General features: G+C 46.2%; 1 protein-coding gene across 1 annotated transcript in view; it reads right to left on the bottom strand.

Annotated features, from left to right (window-relative positions):
* Positions 1 to 4,106: 4,106 nt before the first annotated feature.
* Positions 4,107 to 21,796, bottom strand: part of LOC143930966 (uncharacterized) — a 60,332-nt gene continuing 42,642 nt past the window's right edge. Inside the window, exons 9-12 of the mRNA XM_077455675.1 lie at positions 21,344 to 21,442; positions 15,377 to 15,501; positions 9,007 to 9,118; positions 4,107 to 4,677 (exon numbers count right to left, since the gene is read on the bottom strand). Coding sequence (XP_077311801.1) covers positions 4,495 to 4,677; positions 9,007 to 9,118; positions 15,377 to 15,501; positions 21,344 to 21,442 — 519 coding nt within the window. The 3' untranslated portion in view covers positions 4,107 to 4,494. The remainder of the gene's footprint in view (positions 4,678 to 9,006; positions 9,119 to 15,376; positions 15,502 to 21,343; positions 21,443 to 21,796) is intronic.

Raw genomic sequence — 21,796 nt, 5'->3', positions numbered from 1 at the left:
CTCCTGAACCTATACGGTTTAGGAGATATTTACCCGAAGGCAGCCACCGCTGTCTACGGCGCATGCGCCATAGACAGTGGCGCGCAGGCGCACTGGGCAGGCCGCAGATCGCAGCGATATGCCGCGAGTGTCGGCTCCCATGGGGATGCATGGGAGTGACGTCATCGCTGCTCCGGCGAATCACAGCGCCGGAGCAGCGAGACCCACCAAGAAGATGGACGCTCGGAACTACAGGGGACAGCGGTGACTTCGCTGGCTCCTGTGCCAGGTAAGTGACACATAATGGACTACTATGCAATGCATAGTAGTCAATTATGCTTTACCTTTGCAGGGGATCAAAGAGGAAGTAAACCCATCAGGGTTTACTTCCTCTTTAATGCATCCTATGCATTAAGGTGAAAAAACACCTTGCAGTCACCCCCCCCCCCCCCCCCCCCGAGCACCCGTTTTACTTACCTGAGGCCCGAATCTCCTTGGGCGCGATCCCGTGTTGCTTTCACCGAGCTCTAGTCGGCTCTTCATTGGATGATTGACAGCAGCGCAGACATGGCACGCCGGGGCCGAGTAATCCACTTGGCGGCTATGGCTGCCGAGTGTATCACACGGGAGCGCGCCCGCAAGGTAACCCCCTTGGGAGAAAGCTTCCCAGAGGGGGTTAGCTCTTGCGGGGAGGAGCCACAGGAGCCGCCATGGGACCCCGGAAGATGACCTGCAGGGCCACTCTGTGCAAAACGACCTGCATAGTGGAGGTAAGTATGGCATGTTTGTTTTTAACAAAAAAATTAAAAACAAACCCATAGTATCCTTTTCAGTCCTAATCCTAACCTTAATATTAACCCCTAATCCTAACTCTAAACGCTAACATTAACCCCTAACCCTAACATTAACCCCTAACCCTAACCTCTAACCCTAATATTGACCCCTAAACTTAATATTAAACCCTAATACTGACCTCTAACCCTAATATTGACCCCTAACCCTGATATTAAACCCTATTCCTAACCCTAATATTAATCCCTAATTCTAATACTGACGCTAAGCTTAATACTAACTCCTAACCCTAATATTAACTCATAATCCTAACCCTTATATTGCCCCCTAACCCTAATATTGACCCCTAAAATGAACCCCTAACCTTAATATTAACCCCTAATCATTACATTTTAATCTCATCTGACTATAACACCTTTTCCATGTGGCCTCAGTATCTTCAAGGTGCGTTTAAGGTTGTCAGATGAGACCAGCCAGGAGGAGGAGAGAGGCGGCCGGTCATGCGAGCGCTGAGCGGCGCTCTGAAAAAATGTATAGAACGGCATTGTTTTTTTTTATGAAGCACTCACAGGAGCACCTATCATTATGAAACACAGAAGATTATATGAAAATGTAAAAGTAATTTTAGCAGCAGCAGGGGAGGGGCCGGAACTGACACAGTTGACAGGCAGGGAGGGAGGGGGGGAGAGGAGGACAGAGGGGAGCAGCGGATGACGGAGGCACGTAAACTGACGACAGTGTCAGGGCTCAGTAGCCTTGATAAACCGTGGTCAGTTTACTTGATTATATAAGAAAAAAACTTTTTTGGGCATGGAACTAAACCACTTTCCCTGAGCCCAGGCTGTGATAGACACCCCCTGAAACTGCGTTATCGTGCAGGCTGCCCTTCATCTTCTCAGCCTGCTCAACTTTGCAAATATATGTAAACTTGATTAAAAAATTCCAGACCATCTCTGACTGTCATCAAACTTTTTTCTCCCACATCCGTTTCCTGCCCCAGCTTCTGTCATTCCCCCCCTGTGTAGTTCTACAGACCACATGAGTGGCATGTTTGCATTATACATGGAGCCAGGTAGTGGAGTCAGAGTCAACCAATCAGTAATGGGCACGTTTATTTATTTTATTACAGGCATTTATATAGTGCAGACAGTTGACACAGACCTTTTTCATATTGTATGGTCACATCAGTCCCTGCCCCCAAGGAGCTCACAATCTAAGGTTTCCACCCCACATAGGTACACATACCAAGCCCAGTTATAGACAGGAGCCAATTAACCTACCAGAATACCTCCCAGCTTTTTGAGATGGGAACCAGTGAAGCCTATTAGCAAAAGTATGTAGACATAGGACACACACCCTGCCACGCCCCCTTAAAGGAGAATTATACAAAAAACATGATTAGTTAAACCCACAAGTGCTTTTTTCACCTCTACTATTCCTTTATATTGACTTTTAAAATGTACAAATTCAGCAATTTAGAAATTGAAATGAAAGGTTTAGCACTGAGAAACACTTTTTGAAAGATAAAAAGTACATTTTATATACAACTATATAGATCAGACAAAAAGAAGGAGGAAAGAATGAGGAGGAAAGAGGGACAGGGGGACTTTGTTCCAAATCAGGGACAGTCCCTATAAAGCAGGGACAATTGGCAGCAGGGCCGAAACGGGGGGGGGGGGATTGGGGAATCAGACATTGTAGGGCACGGCATTGAGAGGGGCGCCGCAGTTGGTACTGATCCTCCCGCAGCAGTTGAAAGCCCGTTCCTCCTCTTCTACCTTCCGCTAGCATTCAGCTGCTACAGGTGGAAAATACAAGGATCGGTATGTACCTGTAAAAGCTCACCCAGCTGCCACTCCTGTTTGCAGGCGGAGAAGCAGACATTGCGGGGCACGGCATTGAGAGTGGCGCCACAGCTGGTACTGATCCTCCTGCAGCAGTTGAAAGGCTGCTTCTCCTCTTCTACCTTCTGCTAGCATTTAGCTGCTGCAGGTGGAAAATACAGGGATCGGTATGTACCTGTAAAAGTCGACTCAGCTGCCACTTCTATTCGCAGGCGGGGAAGCAGGCATTTTGGGGGGCATGGCATTGAGAGGGGCGCCGCAGCTGGTACTGATCCTCCCTCAGCAGCTGAAAGACTGCTTCTCCTCAGGGGTTTCTGCCAGCTATTTGGGACTTGGCATTGACCCATGGAATGTCTGCGCATGCATGAGATTCTGCGCTGCAACACTGCATCTTGGACATCCCTGGAGGCAGCGGGTGGCCAACCCTAAACAATCCTCGCTTGGAAGAGAATTTAGAAAGAGCCACTAACAAAAAAAAAAGGCACTTTTCCAAATTAAAAAAAATATGCAATTGTGTAACAGGAAGGGGATGAGAGGAAGTTAATTTCATGGAATCATTTTACAACTCACCACTACTCAGAAGAAGAAAATACAGAAAATGAGTGCTGCTCTAGCGCCCACCCCCATGACCTTTCTATGCAATATAGGTATCAAATTGTCTCTAGGTATTCTAAAAGCACTCCATCCCTCATATTTTTTTTAATTTAGCTTATAATAAAGTAGGAACATCCTAGAGTACTGTAGAGTACTCTTATCTGCATCCTCCAGTGGTGGAGACTTCTTCCTCCAATGATGAAGACTTCTTCCTCCAGTGGTGAAGATTTCTTCCTCCAATGGTGGACGCTTCTTCCTCCAATGGTGGACGCTTCTTCCTCCAATGGTGGACATTTCTTCCTCCAATGGTGGACATTTCTTCCTCCAATGGTGGACGCTTCTTCCTCCAATGGTGGACGCTTCTTCCTCCAATGGTGGACACTTCTTCCTCCAGTGGTGAAGATTTCTTCCTCCAATGGTGGACGCTTCTTCCTCCAATGGTGGACTCTTCTTCCTCCAATGGTGGACGCTTCTTCCTCCAATGGTGGACGCTTCTTCCTCCAATGGTGGACGCTTCTTCCTCCAATGGTGGACGCTTCTTCCTCCAATGGTGGACGCTTCTTCTTCCAGTGGTGAAGATTTCTTCTTCCAGTGGTGAAGATTTCTTCCTCCAGTGGTGAAGATTTCTTCCTCCAGTGGCGGACGCTTCTTTCTCCAATGAAGGACACTTCTTCCTCCCATGGTGAAAACTTCTTTCTCCAGTGGTGGAGATTTCTTAAACCTGTGGTGGACACTTCTTCCTCCTGTGGTGGACACTTTCTCCAGCGTTAAGCACTTCTTCCTCCAGTGGTGGACATTTCTTTCTCCAATGGTGGAGATGTCTTCCTCCAATGGTGGACACCTTTACCTCCAATGGTGGACACCTTTACCTCCAATGGTGGACACCTTTACCTCCAATGGTGGACACCTTTACCTCCAATGGTGGACACTACATCATCCAATGGTGGACACTACATCATCCAATGGTGGACACTACTTCATCCACTGGTGGACACTTCTTCCTCCTGAGGTGGACACTTCTTCCTCCAATGTGGCACTTCTTCCTTCAGTGATGGACACCTCTTCCTCTAAAGGTGGACACTTCTTCCTCCAATGGTGGAGACTACTCATCTCTTCTTATCTTGGTAGCCAGAAAAAAGTTCTCTGAATTTTCACTGTATAGCTTGGCTCCTCAGGTTGTTTTTTTAATTTTTTTTATTTTATTTTTTTTGGAGTGAGGTTTTAATAAAGTTCCTCAAATATTCTTGTAGGTTTGGTGTTGTTTTACAGGCAAACGTTTATTGATTCAGAGTTTTAATAAACTTTGTGTGGTTATGGGACTGAAGCCTGTGTTGGAGTTGGGTGGTTTGAAGAGCTCCTTGCGCACCCTTTTTCCTGAAGGGGGCTTCTTCTTTTTATGGTATTTCCTCAGTTGATCTGTGAAGTCACTGTGAAGCATGTTCACATAACCTCTGGGCTCACAAAGATCCTGAAAAATCAAGTGAGTATGAAAGTGAGTAAAGAAGATGGTTAAAATAAACTTATCAGGAACTTCAAGAAATACAAGGTGAGCATTCACTGATCAGCCATAACATTATGACCACCCAATATAACCCATCGAGGCATTAACTCCACTAGACCTCGGAAGGTATGGTATGGTATCCGGCACCAAGCCATTAGTAGCATATCCTTTAAAGAGGAAGTAAACCCTTCCAAACAACTTGGACCTATAGGTAAGCCTAGATTAAGGCTTACCTGTAGGTCCAAGCAATATCTCCTAAACCTATATGGTTTAGAAGATATTTGCCCGAAAATGGGCACCGCTGTCTACGGCGCATGCGCCGTAGACAGCGGCGCGCATGCGCACTAAATGCGGCAAATCCAAGAATGGATTTGCCAAATTTGTCGACTCCCGTGCGCATGCGCGGGAGTGACGTCATCGCGGCCTCGCCGTATGACAGTGGCGGAGCTGCGAGGCGCGACTCCCGTGCGCATGCGCGGGAGTGACGTCATCGCGGCTTCGCCGCTGTCATTGGTCGGAGCTGCGAGACGCCACCAGCAAGATGGACGCGGCGGACTACAGGGATCAGCGGCGACTTCGCTGGCTCCTGTGTCAGGTAAGTGACACATAATGAGCTACTATGCGATGCATAGTAGTCCATTATGCTTTACCTTTGCAGGGAAAAAAAGAGGAAGTAAACCCATCAGGGTTTACTTCCTCTTTAAAGTGGTTGTAAACCCACTTTTTGGACTTCTACCTATAGGTAAGCCTATAATAAGGCTTACCTATAGGCAGGGCAGGACTTACCATTGGGCTTGACTGGGCTCAAGCCCATGGGCCCCACCCAATAGGGGGCCCCACGGGCCCCGCCGAGATACATAGCCGAGTGTACTTGGCTCAGCTCTGCTCACAGTCACGCCAAGTCCCGCCCTATGATGGACATAACACAGGGACTGGGTGTGACTGTGAGCCGAGTAAACTCGGCTACTCTCGGCTCCGCTCGGGACTGCGAGAGGACCCGAGAGCCGCTGTAAGGACATATTCAGCGACCCATCGCAGTTTGCTACGGAAGTAACTTTCCATCGCCGCCATCTTGCTACACTCCACACTTGTCCACAGTAAGGATACACTAAGAAGGGGTAAAGCGGACATGTTGTTACACCCACAGAAGTTTTGCATTTTAGACGTATTTATAACATTAAAGTCTGTATATAGTGAAAAACAGGACTTACAACTCCATCTGACTACTTAAATGTTGAATTTTAAAAGCAGCAAACTTCTGTCAGATTAACAAACCTGGGAGATGAGCAGGGTTGCCGCTGCTTTTAAAATTCAAGATCTAAGTAGTCAGACGGAGTTGTAAGTCCTGTATTTCACTATATAAATGCACTTTACTGTTATAAATATGTGTAAAATGCAAAACTCTGGTGGGTGTAACAAGATGTCCGCTTTACCCCTTCTTAGTATATCCTTACTGTGGACGAGTGTGGGGTGCAGCAAGATGGTGGCGACGGAACGTCACTTCTGTAGCAAACTGCGATGGGTCGCTGAATATGTCGTTACACCACCGAGAGGACCCGAGAGCCACCGAGATACACAGGATTCTGCATCTTGGCGGCGCCATTTTTAAACTTCAAGACTGCAATGACAAGGCTGCAAATTACACTGGACAAGGCTGCAGATGGACACTGATAAGGCTTCACTGATGGGCATTTAAATATATGTTTTTTTCCTTAAACTTCCCTCCTAAAAGTTTTTTTCCCTTAAAATTCCCTCCTAAACTTGGGGTGCGTGTTATACGGCAGCACGTGTTATACGCCGATAAATACGATAATGTATAGAAGGTAGGGCCCGAAAGTGACTCAAGCCCAGGGGCCCCCACCACCTTAAGTCCTGCCCTGCCTATAGGTAGTGGAAATATCTCCTAAACATGCACCGTTTAGGAGATATTTCACTAAGTGCAGTTTCTTCCCTAGCCTGTGCCGTTAATCGTGGCTCCCGTGTGCATGTGCGGGAGTGATGTCACGTGGCTCCAGCGAATCACAGATTCTGCGGCCCAGAAGGAAGAGGGGCCAGAAGATGGATGCTGCCTACACAGGGGACATCGGACTTGTTTTTCCAGCACATCCCACAGATGCTCAATTGGATTGAAATCTGGAGAATTTGGAGGCCAGTTTAACACATCAAACCATTGCTCCGTGGTTCAGTTCTGATGCTCACGTGCCCACGTGCCCATTGTAGGCACGTTTGCCTGAGGACACAGGTCATCATGGGCACCATGACGAGTCTTTGGTTATGCAGCCCCATAGACAACATCAACTGTTAGCATCTCTGTATACCTGGATCATTTTTCATTGTGGATATTACTAAAAGTAACTGTCAGGATGGCACCTTAACCAGCGACTGTCTGGAAGGTGCCTTCACCAACAACAGTTTCCCAGCAAAACAGAACAAACTGGAACTGGAAGAAATTGAAGCTAGAACTGTGGAATGTGATAACTGGTGCAGAGTCTAATTCATAAGCATTAAGGCAATAACTTAAATCCATGCATAGTATAGATGGGTGCCGATGGACTGAGGAGCGCTAGGGCTTCTCTCCCTCCACCTTGCTGTTTTTCTTGGTTGGCCAGAGGAGCAGGCTGAATGTTCCTGTGCCTGTTCTCCCTTTTTTCTGCCTAATGCTTCTGTGTTACAGAGAGGCTGTGTATGCAGAGCATCCTCTCGCCCTAGCTTACCTGCTGTGTGAGCAGAGCAGGCTGTGTACCCCTTACCCCTAGCTTCCCTGCTGTGTGAGCAGAGCAGGCTGTGTACCCTTCACCCCTAGTTTCCCTGATGTGTGAGTAGATCAGGCTGTGTAACTCTCACCCCTAGCTTCCCTACTGCCACTGCGCTGTGTCAGAGCAGCTTTGTGTTAATCCCCCATGCGTTCCTGCTCCCTCTCTCCCTCCTGGCAACAGTGTGCTTGAGCCAATCAGGTGGGGAGAGAACTTGCTATTCAGTGCAATGGCTTCTGGGAACTGTAGTCTTAAAAGGGGCACTGCACAATACAAATCAATGTAGGCTAAGGGAACTGCAGACTTTAATACTGTACCATTGGGGAGGAGCAGCCAGAATGTTTCCTGGGCAAATTACCAGAGATTTGGACAGTGCCACACTGGGAATAGGGTTGCCACCTGTCCAGGATTCACCCGGACAGTTCGGGTTTGGAATCCTGTGTCCGGGTTTCAGTCTGCCTGAAACCCGGACACATTATTTAGACTGGGCTGTGGCTCCTCAAGTAGCTTAGATAGTAACACAAAAATCTGTTGCCATTCGGGATCTGTGGCCCGCTCTCTGAGGGTAGGTTTGGCATCACTGGGGGGCATGATGTTAGTAAGAGCAGTTTGGCCACACCCACTGTTTGCCGCAGTGCACTGCATTACCACTCTCCTTGGGGGGCACCCAAAGGTGTCCCAGGTCTTTTATAATCCTATAGTGTATACTACGAAAAAAAATGTGCCCTGTGCCGCTAAAGTGTTCGGGTTTGGCTTGAAGAAAAGGTGGCAACCCTAACTGGGAAGGAAGCCGGAGCCACTGAGGACTGTATGCAGACTCTTGAGCACTGGGCTAGAGCCTTGCAGATTTTGGAGCCATGTTTGTCTACAACAGAAGCTGAGCCATAAAACGTTGCTGTGTCCTGGTACCAGAGCTGGAGGACCTGCCATATGCGTCTAAGCCAGTATGGATCTGATCATGAGGACTTAACCATGAGAACAAAGCCTCCTGGGATTATCGAGCCTTAAGCATATGGGACCGGATCAGTCGTATACCTGGAGTGGTGAATGGGAGAACCTAGCCTAATTTCTCACTGCCTACCGTTATTACCAACAGAGTCTGCCCTTACGTAACAGCCCATCAGTCATCTTTTGTGTGCAGTCTTAAGGGGACAACTACACGTGCACCACCTACAGAAGTGCCCCAGAGTATTATGTAATCACCTCCAGGGGTACCCCTTCATTAGGAACATGTACACCAACCCACTAATAGACTGTATGTAAGGGCTGTAGGTTGAACAGGTGTGAGCTGCCTTCAGTCTATAACCAGGTGTGTCAGTAGGGACCCAGCAGTTTAAAGAGTCATGGCAGAACAGAGAACCCATCACTCCAAGCAGCTCCTGGGGGCTTTGGGATTATCTGCAATATATTACCATCCTAATGGTCCTTGCTTTACACTGAAATACCATATCACTTACTCTATTTACTCTCAGCACTCCTATTCTGATTTTGATTCATCAATTATTAATTTTTCAGATATTTCAGCTTTCACAGGAATACATACCGTAAAGTTTTCATAAAACTCCTTATATCCTCCCTTCAGCAAGTAGAGTTCAGGGTAATATAAATGGGGATATATGTTCTCCTTCCTGTCCAGATTTCTTAATATACGGCACCTTAAATGAGAACAGAAGAAATAAAATTTACTGGGATTTAAAACCATAGTAATAAATGCATTTTGCTGACCAAAGATGGATTGAAATTCGTCTGATTCAGCAGCCGAATTTCGATCCTGCTCGACCAGGCAAGATTCAAACCTTGTTTGGACAGGCTGATTGTATCCAAGTTGATCCATGGTAAAACCAGCATGTCAGAGTTTTAAATGCGATTATTGCCGCCCCCCCTTCTGCCAGGAGAACACAACAGCTCCATGGGAGGGATTTCCCCTTCAACAACGACAGTATTGATGGGGGGAATAAAGCGATTTTCTTTCCTGCAACCCGTGGTTGCAGGTAATGTAGCGGGGATATAATTGTACATGAATGCAATTAATGTGAAGTACAATGTAAACCTATGGACAATGTTATTCGTTAGTATTGGATGCCATCTAGTGACCAAAACTGGAAATGGACTTTAGTTATTTTCCTTTTCATGGTGATGGAAAGATAATAGGAAGTGACTGTGTTTACTTTGGTCATTTGAGCTCATCTACCCAGGAGTCTGTGTGACCTACCCATGAACACTCTGATATGCAGTGCATGCTGGGTAGGATATGAAAGGGACTGCAGCGGCCATATTTGGTCTCTTGGAACCACGTTGCCTGCCTGTGCGGAACTGTGTGTAAGTTTCTCGGACGCATCGGTAGATAGTCACCGCAGAGTGCAAACCGGACTGTTTGCTGAGCAACTGACACTTAATAGGCTTGAGGCCTGTTCCACTTTAGTACCTAAGTGTGATTACAAGTTTCTGGAGTTAACTTTCTCTACTTACCCCTTTGGATTACAATTATCTGAGGAACTATTTAAGCTAGCGAAGAAAGAAGATAAAGGAGGAAATACTTTAAGTGAGGCCTCATGTAGACTTTAAATAAGGGGAGCTCCCAGGTCTAGATAGTAACATACTTGCATGTTGTTTATTGTATTTGACTGTTGACTTATGTTGTGCTGACCTTCTACGTTGGAACGACAGTGCAAACTCTGTACCCACCTATTTGCTATATTTTCAGTAAAAGTATTTCTGTTTAAGAGTGCAAGTGTGTGGTCTACTGTCTTTCCCCACCAGGTGGAGCCAGAGGATCCTGAGGGATGGATACAGGTACATTATACTGTTTACACTGTACTGTATTATTATTGCACCACAGCTGTGCCAAGGGGACAGAGTCATACAGAAGGGGGTTTCTCAGTAGAGTGCAGGCCCAATTCAAATCAGCAGCTCCTTCGGGGGTCAGTGCTACAGTAAGAAAGTTGCTTCATCTATGGCCTGCCTTAGACTACTATACAGTGGCTTGAAAAAGTATTCACACCCCTTGACATTTTCCACATTTTGTCACGTTACAACCAAAAACATAAATGTATTTTATTGGAATTTTATGTGATATACCAAAACAAAGTGGCACATGATTGTGAAGTGGAAGGAAAATGATAAATCGTTTTAAAATTAATATGTGAAAAGTGTGGGGGGCATTTGTATAGCGCCCCTCCCCCAAGTCAATACTTTGTAGAACCCCCTTTTACTGAAATTACAGCTGCAAGTCTTTATGGGGTTGTCTCTACCAGCTTTGCACATCTAGAGAGGGACATTTCTGCCCATTCTTCTTCTTTGCAAAATATCTCAAGCTCTGTCAGATTTGATGGAGAGCGTCTGTGATCAGAAATTTTCAAGTCACACATTCTCAATTGGATTTAGGTCTGGACTTTGACTGGGCCATTCTAACACATGAATATGCTTTGATCTAAACCATTCCATTGTAGCTCTGGCTGTATGTTTTGGGTCGTTGTCCTGCTGGAAGGTGAACCTCCGCCCCAGTCTCAAGTCTTTTGCATACTCTAACAGGTTTTCTTCTAAGATGGCCCTGTATTTGGCTCCATCCATCTTCTCATCAACTCTGACCAGCTTCCCTGTCCTCACTGAAGAAAAACATCCCCACCACATGATGCTGCCACCACCATGTTTCACGGTTGATGTGTTCAGGGTGATGTGCAGTGTTAGCTTTCTGCCACACATAACGTTTTACTTTTAGGCCAAAAAGTTACATTTTGGTCTCATGTAACAAGAACACCTTCTTCCACGTGTTTGCTGTGTCCCCCACATGGCTCCTTGCAAACTACAAACAGGAATTCTTATGGCTTTCTTTCACCAATGTGTTTCTTCTTGTCACTCTTCCATGAAGGTCAGATTTATGGTCGGAGGTAGAGGGAAAGCTGTCGCCAACTAAGGGAGCAACCACCTTATCACCAAGGACCACAGTGAGTAACTGAAGCAAGTACCGGAGGAGTATTCTCACCAACCAGGGACAGTGAAGAATATGGAAACTTCAGTGGGTATCAAGTCAGGGACCCAGCCAGCGGAGGTGATGCTTGCAGAGCAGCCTTGTGTGTCAAGCCAGGGGCCCAGCAGGCCAGCGGGGTGAAGCTTGAGCAGTATCTTGAGTGCCAAGCTAAGGACCCAGCAGAGAAGCGGGGGTGACGCTTGAGGAAGATACTACAGTGAAGATTGGAGGAGCTCAAGGGATTCATCTAGTCTAGTGAGAGACCGGGAGCTCAGTGGGCTGAAGAACTACAAGAAGTGATTGTAGTGGAAGTGAAAGAACTGTTACGCTTTGTGTTAGGGACTGTTAAAGGCTGTTGCCATAGGAGACAGCATTCCTGCACATGCAGATGTGGCGTCTTGCTGGATGTCTTTCCCTGCATGGCTGTGCCCCTATTGAAGTCTCAGAGTCTGCCAATTAATTTTGCAACTACCTAAGGGTGTTCTGGCCCTAACCCTCTCTCCCAAAGTTTTATTAAGAGAAATAAAAATCTCTTTTGCATTCAGTGTCTGGGGCCCAACAACTTTAACTACCTTGCACCCGCCATCGCTCACAACCCATCACATACAGAAGGATGTCAGCTATCTCTGACCCTGGAGGTTCTCATTAGACCGAAGGAGGCCTGGGACCTTGCTACAAATACATTTGCGTTTTTGGTTGTAACATGACAAAATGTGGAAAATGTCAAGAGGTATGAATACTTTTTCAAGGCCCTGTATAATGTTTTATTTTAATTCATTTTGTGCTCCATTTACAAAGCGGTATCTTACAGCATCTGAGTTTTTTCAAAAAGTTTTTTTTGGCATTCACTTAAAAAAAAAACCTCTACTAAAATACCGAATGAGTTCTTTTATGAAGTCGTGGTATTTTAGTAGTAAAAACATGCAGGGAATCAACGCCTGGCGGCAGCCAGCATATTTGTTAATATTAAGAAATAGGCATTGTTAAGGAGTGGGTGGCCGCTTGCGTCCTTAACAACCACTAAACAACATGGTTGTTAAAGTGGTTGTAAACCCTTACAAACCACTTTGACCTACAGGTAAGCCTAGATTAAGGCTTACCTGTAGGTCCAACAAATATCTCCTAAACCTATAACGGTTTAGGAGATATTTGCCAAAACACAGGCACTGCTGTCTACTGTCAACAGCGATATGCCGCGAGTGGCGGCTCCCGTGCGCATGCGTGGGAGTGACGTCATTGCGCTACGTCGAATGACAGCACCGGAGCAGCAGGACCCACAGAATGTGGACGTTCGGAACTACAGGGGACAACGGTTACTTCGCTGGCTCCTGTGTCAGGTAAGTGACACATAATGGACTACTATGCGATGCGATGCGATGCATAGTAGTCCATTATGCTTTACCTTTGCAGGGAATCAAAGAGGAAGTAAACCCATCAGGGTTTACTTCCTCTTTAAGGAGCCTTAACAACCGATGACAGCTGAAAGAAAAAAAAATGGATCCCATAGCAGGCCCTTCAGGTCTGGTATGGATTTTGAAGGAAACCCCCATGCCAATTTTATTTTATTTTTTTAAATGGAGTGGGCTCCCCCTAAAAATCCATACCAGACCCTTATCTGAGCATGCAGCCTGGCATGTCAGGGAAGGGACGAGCGAGCGCTTCCACCTCCTGAATAATGCCAGGCCACATTCCCTCAATATGAGGGAAGGGGTGCCACAAGGGCCTCTTCCCCACAGCCATGGCTGGTGGTTGTGAGGGTCTGCAGGTGGGGGGCTTATCAGAATCTGGAAGCTTCCTTTAACGAGGGTGCCCCCCATGTGAATAATTATTATTTGGTACATTGTACCCCAACTCATTAATCCCCAAAAAACGTGTAGTGTAAAAAAAAAGACATTACACCGTTTTTGAAAAGTCTTTGATTTAAAGCGGACCTCCACCCTGAAGTGGAAGTTCCGCTCATCTGATCCCTCCCCCCTCCGGTGCCACAATTGGCACCTTTCAGGGGGAAGGGGGGTGCAGATACATGGATAATCCAGGTATCTGCACCCACTTCCGGGACAAGCTAGCCGCAGATGCCCCCCCCCCCCGTTGTGTTCTGGGAAACACACAGTTCCCAGGACACAACGGGGACCAGTGGAGATGCGCAGCACGACTCGCGAATGCGCAGTAGGGAACCGGGCAGTGAAGCCGCATTGCTTCACTTCCCGATTCCCTGACAGAGGATGGCGGCGGGGGCAGCGGAGAGACGAGCGATTGCTCGTCATCTGCCGCCGACATCGCTGGACCCTGGGACAGGTAAGTGTCATTTTATTAAAAGTCAGCAGCTGCAATATTTGTAGCCGCTGGCTTTTAATATTTTTTTTTTAAAGGTGCAGCTCCTCTTTAAAAAATATAAATAAATGTTCCCTGGTGCAGATTCAACTTTGATCTCAACCGAATCTACCAAGTCTACTCATACCGAATCGCACCAAAACCGCCGTCTGATGGTTCTTAAATAACTAAGGGGCGGGATAGTGATTGATGATGGATCTACACCAGGAGACACTTATTTTTATTTTTTACACAACACATTTTTTTGGGGGTGAATGAGTAGGGATGCTATATACCCCTTACTCATTCAATTGGGGGGGGGGGGAACGACATTCTAGTGGCCTTGCTAAAGAGGGCTTCCATATGCTGATAAGCCACCCCTGCCTGCATGACCCCATAACCACCGACCAGGGTTTTAGGGCAGAGGGCCTTACAATGCTCCAGTTATGAATTGACATAGTCAGTGATCAGTACCAATCACTGTCCATTCAAAAAAGGAAGGGGCTGGTAAATGACATATTTACCATCTGCTTCCCCACTCTCCATCTGGGAGGGGAGAATCTGACAGCGGTGTGGCGGGGGGGGGGGTGCGGGAGAACACACATGGGCTCGGGAGCAGCAGGACCTGGACAGGAGAGACAGCGGTTGAAAATAGAGGAACCGATCCCCTCCATTTTCCTGCTGCAGCTGTTCAATGCCTGTGGGAGGGAGAGGAGGAGAAGCCGGCTTTCAGCGGCTGCAGGGCCGTCTTTAATACTGATTGGACCCTGGGCAAAAATTTTCTTGGGGGGCCCCCCCATGCAATTTTGCTCTCCATCTGCTCTGAGACATACAATAAATAGTAGCTAGACTTAAAATCTGTTTACTGTATCAGATCAGGCAGCAATTGCGATTGGTTACCAGCGGTTACAGCATATCATTACTGCTTAATCACTGGTTGCTAGAGGTTATAGCACACATTAGGGCTCACTGATTAGTTTCTTGAGGTTACAGCAAATGATTTCTGCTTGTTAATTGGTTACTAGAGATTACTGTAAAGTGATACTGCTCACTGATTGGTTGCTGGAGGTTACAGCACATCATCTCCTCACTGCAGGGGAGCATGATATACATATGAATGCCACCCTTATTTACATATCAATGCTGCCGGCCGCATCTATTTACTTAGTAATGCCGCCACTATTTACATATGAATGCCGGTTATTTACATGTAAACACAGGGTCTGCAGGTGAGTCATCTGTACACAACAATAGGGCAGAGCTGGGTAGCATTAGTACCATCACTTCACACTGAGATATTGGGACTAAAACTTCAAGGGACAAGGGAATTTACACTGGGATAGTTGGCAAGTATGAGGCAGCGGCTTTGGGCCCCACAACAATGACAGGGCCCAGGGAAGCTGCCCCTTTTGCCCTGCCTTAAAGACGGCCCGGAGCGGCTGCAAGAGTAAAATGGAGGGCATCAGTTACTCTATATGCCGCTGCATCCGCCGCCCCTCCTGTCCGGGTGTGCAGGGGAGCCACATGGGCCCCCTGGAGCATGAGGCCGGGTCGCAATTGCGACCCCTGTAGGTATGCCCCGGTTGTAAATGCATGTGCCGTCTCTGAAGTTGAAGGTAGATTTCGTTGTACGTACAGTTTTGGAGCTCTCTCCGAGGAGAATTCACAATGAAATATCAGCAGTGCTTGACTCTCAGGAGGAGACGTTCTCTTCAGAAAATATTCTGCTAGAAGTTCTTCTTTATATAAATTCCAGGCTCCCTGCATGAGAAAACAACACGTTACCGGTAACAATACTAACATTTGACTGGTACTAGTACTAACATCGTAACAACGACCAGGGATAGTTGAATAACAGCGCTAAAGGGAACTTTTGGTTCAATATCCTTTGGATTGGAATCCAGACACCATTGGCCTCTGTCCAGACTGCCGTAGTTAGTATACATTGGTAGCATTGAGGTTTGCCGAAAGCAAACAGCATAGTGTCAGAGCCCTTTCATGGTTATTATGTGTATGTAGAAGTTTCCATTTTGGTTACACATGTAGCGAACTCCCTAAGGAGCCGCTGGTTAATTTGGGCTTATTTCCCCTCTTAGCCCTTGTACACACGGTCAGACATTCCGACAACCAAATCCTTCGGATTTTGTCCGAAACTGTTGCATACACACGGTCGGACGAAGTTGTCGGAAAATCCGACATGATGACGTTATTTCGTTACGACGGGACTACGTTCAGGCTAGTAGCCAATAGCTTTGGTGTAGGGATTTGATCTGAGCATGCGTGGCACTTTGTCCGATCGTAATTCTCTACACATGATCGGACAAGGTCCGATCGGACCATGTTGTCGGAAAATTTTATAGCCAAGCTGGAAAACTTGGTCCGTTGGATATTCCGACAGAAACAGTCCGATGGAGCCCACACATGGTCGGATTATCCGACAACATGGTCCGATCGGACATGTTCCGTCCGAATGTCCGACCGTGTGTACAAGGGCTTAGAGAACACACAGCCAGGCACGCCGCATTTTCTGCACTCTTCCACTGGCTCCAAAGAACAGTCTAAAGGTTTCTCTTTTGTTTTAGTTTTTTTTGTTTTTTAATTGGGAACGATGAATTTGGATAGGGAGAGGGAGCAACCTGAGGACTAGAGATCACCCCACCCTCGCAGCAGAACTCCTGAACAGGGGAAACGTTCTGCCTTGAACTCCATTGAAATCTATGAGAGCCGAACATGAGCCCATTTTGAACGCATATATGCAAGTAATTGGTCATAAAAGGGGTGGTATGGGTGTCCGGGTACTGTCCTGGGGGACATGTATCAATGCTAAAAAAAAACAACAAGCAGGAGCAGTGATTTTATTGATGCTTAAAGTGCAACAATAAAAATGAAAAATTCCTTTAAATATAGTGTCTGGGGGGTCCCTTAGTCTTAGTGGTGCATCTTTAGCATATATAGAACCTGCTGCAGTAAAAATGACATAAAAAAATGTGTCAAATCGCAATTAAATTGACTCACTGTTGCAATTGTAGTGACAATGTTATCATTAGCAGTAATCAGCATGGATTCATGAAGAATCGTTCTTGCCAAACCAATCTATTAACCTTCTATGAGGAGATGAGTTGCCATCTAGATAAAGGAAGGCCCGTAGATGTGGTGTATCTGGGTTTTGCAAAAGCATTTGACACAGTTCCCCATAAACGTTTACTGTACAAAATAAGGTCCGTTGGCATGGACCATAGGGTGAGTACATGGATTGAAAACTGGCTACAAGGGAGAGTTCAGAGGGTGGTGATAAAAGGGGAGTACTCGGAATGGTCAGGGGGGGGGGGGTAGTGGGGTCCCCCAGGGTTCTGTGCTGGGACCAATCCTATTTATTTTGTTCATAAACGACCTGGAGGATGGGGTAAACAGTTCAATCTCTGTATTTGTGGACGATACTAAGCTAAGCAGGGCAATAACTTCTCTGCAGGATGTGGAAACCTTGCAAAAAGCTCTGAACAAATTAATGGGGTGGGGCAACAACATGGCAAATGAGGTTCAATGTAGAAAAATGTAAAATAATGCATTTGGGTGGCAAAAATCTGAATGCAATCTATAGACTGGGGGGAGAACCTCTGGGGGAATCTAGTATTGGAAAGGAGCTGGGGGATATCCTGCTCGTCAGTTCTGCCTATTTAAGCCGTCCAGCCCAGATGATCTCTGCCATCGCCTTGGTCAACATCACAGAGACTATCTCCTGCGCTCCTGCTAAATACTTTCTTGGCTGACATTCCTTCTGGCTCCATATCCTGCTTGCTGTTCCACTACACTGATCTCTGGCTTCCTGACTTTCTGACTTGTCTGACTATCCGTTCCGGTTAACGAACTTTGGCTATGTTTTGACTACGTTTGTTCTATTTATATTTATTATTAAACAAGTGTGATTTAACTATACTTCTGTCTCGGTCTGATTCATGGTTTCTGACAGTAATAAAAACACAAAGACAGTTCTTGACAATTAATAAATAGGAGTAGTTATTCTTGACAATTTCTTTATTTAAAAAAAAAAAGTGTACACGGATGTAAATCCATCATCAATCATGCTGCCACCGCCACACCGAAAAAGAAAATAGATCCCGACCCATTCTGAAGGCAAACCGCCAAATGGCTGGCTTGCCGCTTGACAGTTCTTTTGTAGGTAAGGGCGGGGCAACTTGGTGATGTCACTAGGTGGCACCACTCCCTTTGCGACTTCACTGACCCAGCATGCATCAGTTGGTGTTCATGCAGAACCGTTCGCCCAACACTACTCCTTAGCTTCTGGCTGTGCTGCACAAAAATAAATGATTCCTCAGGATCTCTATACTGTTGGTGACCTGTGCTCCTTTCAGAGTTAAGCTACAAGCTATTCTTCAGCACTAGGGTCATCTACACATGGATCATCGGTTACCTCCTCCAGTAACTACCAGGCTCTTCCTAATGAGGGAGATGTACACTTACACCAAGATAGGACAGCTGGACTCTTTCCACCCAACTTCCTCCTGTCTCCCTCCAGTGAGCTTCTCCAGACCCAACTTAATCCCCAATCAAAGATTTGAAAATAGGCCCCCCAGCTAAGGCTAGATGGGACCGCAGTGTCTTCCCGAAGACTTCCTCTAGGATCCTGCACCAGAGGCAGAGCCCCTGCACATGGGTCTCCTCCTGCAGGACTGGACCCAGGAAGCCTGCATGCTGCTGACCAGGCTTCCGACTATTTATGGGCTTTTTCTCCACCTACTGGGCATACCTCCCCAGGGTTTCACTAGAGTGCCATAAATATTCAGGCTGCATGCCTTATCCTTACCCGCACTATGATAATTAAATCCTCTAGAAGACAGGGGCAAGTAACAGAGCAGCAGCCTTTGAAACACTAAACAGCCCTAAGCAATGGACCCCTGCTCCACTGATTACAGCAGAGCTAACTAAATTTACTTAGCAGACGCTACACTAGGAGGTTGCTACACAAATTACTGCAGATGTTTATGTACATGCATTAGGCAAAACAAGGGAGCATCATCTAGAACAGTGTTTTTTAACCTTTTTTCAGTCAAGGCACCCTTTTTAGGGTTTTTTCTTAGGAACGATGAACTGAGATAGGCGGGGGATGCATTGGATACCCCAGAAAACTGTAGAAGTGAATAACATACGGGCTCCCCACTTTCTGGTTGTGCACTACAAAAAGGAAAGTCCCATGTGATCTCTATGCTGATGGTGACTTGCACTCCTTCCGGAGTCTAAAAGCTACACACAGTTACTAACTCTTCAGCACTGGGGTTGCATACTCACGTAGCCACGGGATCAACAGTTGCCTCCTGCAGATATCCACCAGACTCTCCCTAGTGAGGGAGATGTAGGCTCACACCACCATAGGACAGCTGGACTCTTTCCCACCAACTTTCTCCTGGCTCCCTCCAGTGAGCTTCTCCAGACCAATCTTGATCCTTGGTTCTCAACTTGCACATAGACCCCCCCCCCAGCTAAGCCTAGCTGGGACCTGGTTATCTTCCCAACAAATTCTTCTAGAAATCTGCCCCAGCGGCACAGCAGATCTCCAGCAGGACTGGACTCAGATACTTTGCCCCTGCTGCTCAGGCCTCAGACTATGCATAAGCTTTCCACCACCAACTGGGCACACTTCCCCAGGGATTGGTCGGAGTTCCATAAATATTCAGGCTATGTGCCCTGCTCTTCCTCTGAGCCACTGAGCAGCCCTAATTAATCCACCCCTACTCCACTGACTACAGTGGAGCCAAACTAAATTTACTTAGCAGCCTACTTTACTTCTAGAAGGGTGTTACAGGAGGAAATATTTTATTAGTGTTGAAAAGCCTTGTCTGGTAGCTGTAGGCAAGCAACAGTCATTAGCACCTTCAACCTGTCCATACAGAACACACCCTCCTCATTACAAGGAAGTTTGACGGGTTCCATCAGCCAAGTCTGGCAAAAAGACAGATTTTAGTTTTGGTAAAAGGCTGAATTCTTTGTAGTGACATCTCACTTCTAGGAAGAATCACCCCTAAGCTTATACCCAGAGCAGGACTTAGGGTGGTGGGGTCCCCTGGGCTTGAGTCACTTTTGGGCCCTACCTTCTATACATTACCGTATTTATTGGCGTATAACACGTGCTGGCGTATAACACACACCCCAAGTTTAGGAGGGAATTTTAAGGAAAAAACTTTTAGGAGGGAAGTTAAAGGAAAAATTTACATTTAAATGCCCATTAATGCAGCCTTATCAGTGTCCATCTGCAGCCTTGCCCATCCATCTACAGTCTTGTCCAGTGTCATTGCAGCCTTGTCATTTGCAGGCTTGTGATTGCATTCTTGAAGTTTAAAAATGGCGCTGCCGAGATACAGAGTCCTGTGTATCTTGGCGGCTCTCGGGTCCTCTCGCAGTCCTGAACGGAGCCGAGAGTAGTCGAGTGTACTCAGCTCGGCTCACAGTCATGCCCAGTAACTGTGAGCTGAGCCGAGCCGGGTACACTCGGCTATGTATCTTGGTGGGGCCCCCTATTGGGTGGGGCCCATGGGCTTGAGCCCAGTCAAGCTCAATGGTAAGTCCTGCCCTGCTTATACCTACTTATTGAAAGTCTGCGTGATATTAATTCCCCCAATCTAAGGTAAATTGTTGAATAGCTTAATCCAAAGTCCATGTACATCCAGTAGATCCCTGCATAAGACTTCTAAGGTCCACCCAGCCATCCAGGATACTAAAAGGGAAGTCAGAATCTCCTTTTTGGATTTTAACACACTCTTCTATTATGTAAAATGCATCAAGAGGTGTGATGAAGAGGGTGGGTGGGGGCCCTACAGAGCCTAAAAATTCTACTTGGGAAGAATTAAGCTCAGGGGCTGCATATATGTATACATATATTACATATATAATTACATATGTATATATATATATATATATATATATATATATATATATATATATATATATATATATATACACCCCACTGCAAATTCCAGAATTTCAATTTATTGAAAGAAGAATTCCAGCTATGGCTATATTATACATAACTGCATACTGTAGATCCAGCTTGGTCCAAAGTAGTGACATATATATCATACCAGACCAATGCCCCTGGAAGCTGGAGATCAATGAAGCAGAAACATCTACTACACCGATACTACAGTGATCTCCACTTGCTTCTGGTTTCCATGTTGGGCAGCTGGCCTGATGCATTGTGAACACAGGAGTTCAGCTGCTTGGCACCAGTTCCATTCAGAGCTGGTGCTTTTGTTGATTGGAGAACATCACTGTCCCACCTCTCCACCTCATCCAATCAGAGAATGTTTTTCATTTATTCAGAAAATGCAAAGCATCCTTTGACTGGTGCCACGCGGCCGATCCCCTGTGTGCAGTAAGCAAGAGTGAAGCTGCTCAGTGCTGGACCCGTAAACTAGTGGAGATCATCAGAGTAGCAGTGTAGTAGTGGTGTCTACACAGTTATTTCCAGCTTGCTGTGGCATGAACCAGATATGGTATATACATAGTTACACTGGTCCAAGCTGGAACAACATAACTATGTACAATATAGTATTAGTCAATTATTCCTAAAGTTACGTTAGAGATAACATACCTTGATATGCCCCCCGGCATACTCATATGGATAGCGACAATCCACCACATAGTACTCTTCCACGGTGTCCTTGTACCGTCCTTCCAGTAGATGCGCTAGCTGCAGAAAGAAAATTATGAAAAAGAATTTGGATTGCTGAGCAAATATGGTATCATATAGAACTCAATTATGTGAAAACCCAATTGCACCATTGAGACCAGCTTGTTTAGTCGCACAAGTAATCGTGGAGTGATGGGCAGGAAATGGTAACGGTAGGTAGTTCAGTTTCTATTCTAGCTCTGTGGGTGGACAGATGATCAAGAATGTGTGAAAAGACTGACTGATCAGTCTATGAGAACCCTCCTCACTTCTAGGAGGGTTTGGCACCACCATAGATTTGTTGGGTTTTCAAAGGCTTAAAGGGATTGTAAAGTGATTTTTTTTATTTTTTTTAATTAACAGACATGTTATACT

Source organism: Lithobates pipiens, unplaced genomic scaffold, assembly GCF_037356315.1.
Source record: "Lithobates pipiens isolate NorthernLeopardFrog02 unplaced genomic scaffold, aLitPip1_a1.2 Scaffold_25, whole genome shotgun sequence".
Lineage (NCBI taxonomy): Eukaryota > Metazoa > Chordata > Amphibia > Anura > Ranidae > Lithobates > Lithobates pipiens.
The sequence above is the reverse complement of the archived record's forward strand: the minus strand, read 5'-3'. Positions and strand labels throughout refer to the sequence as shown.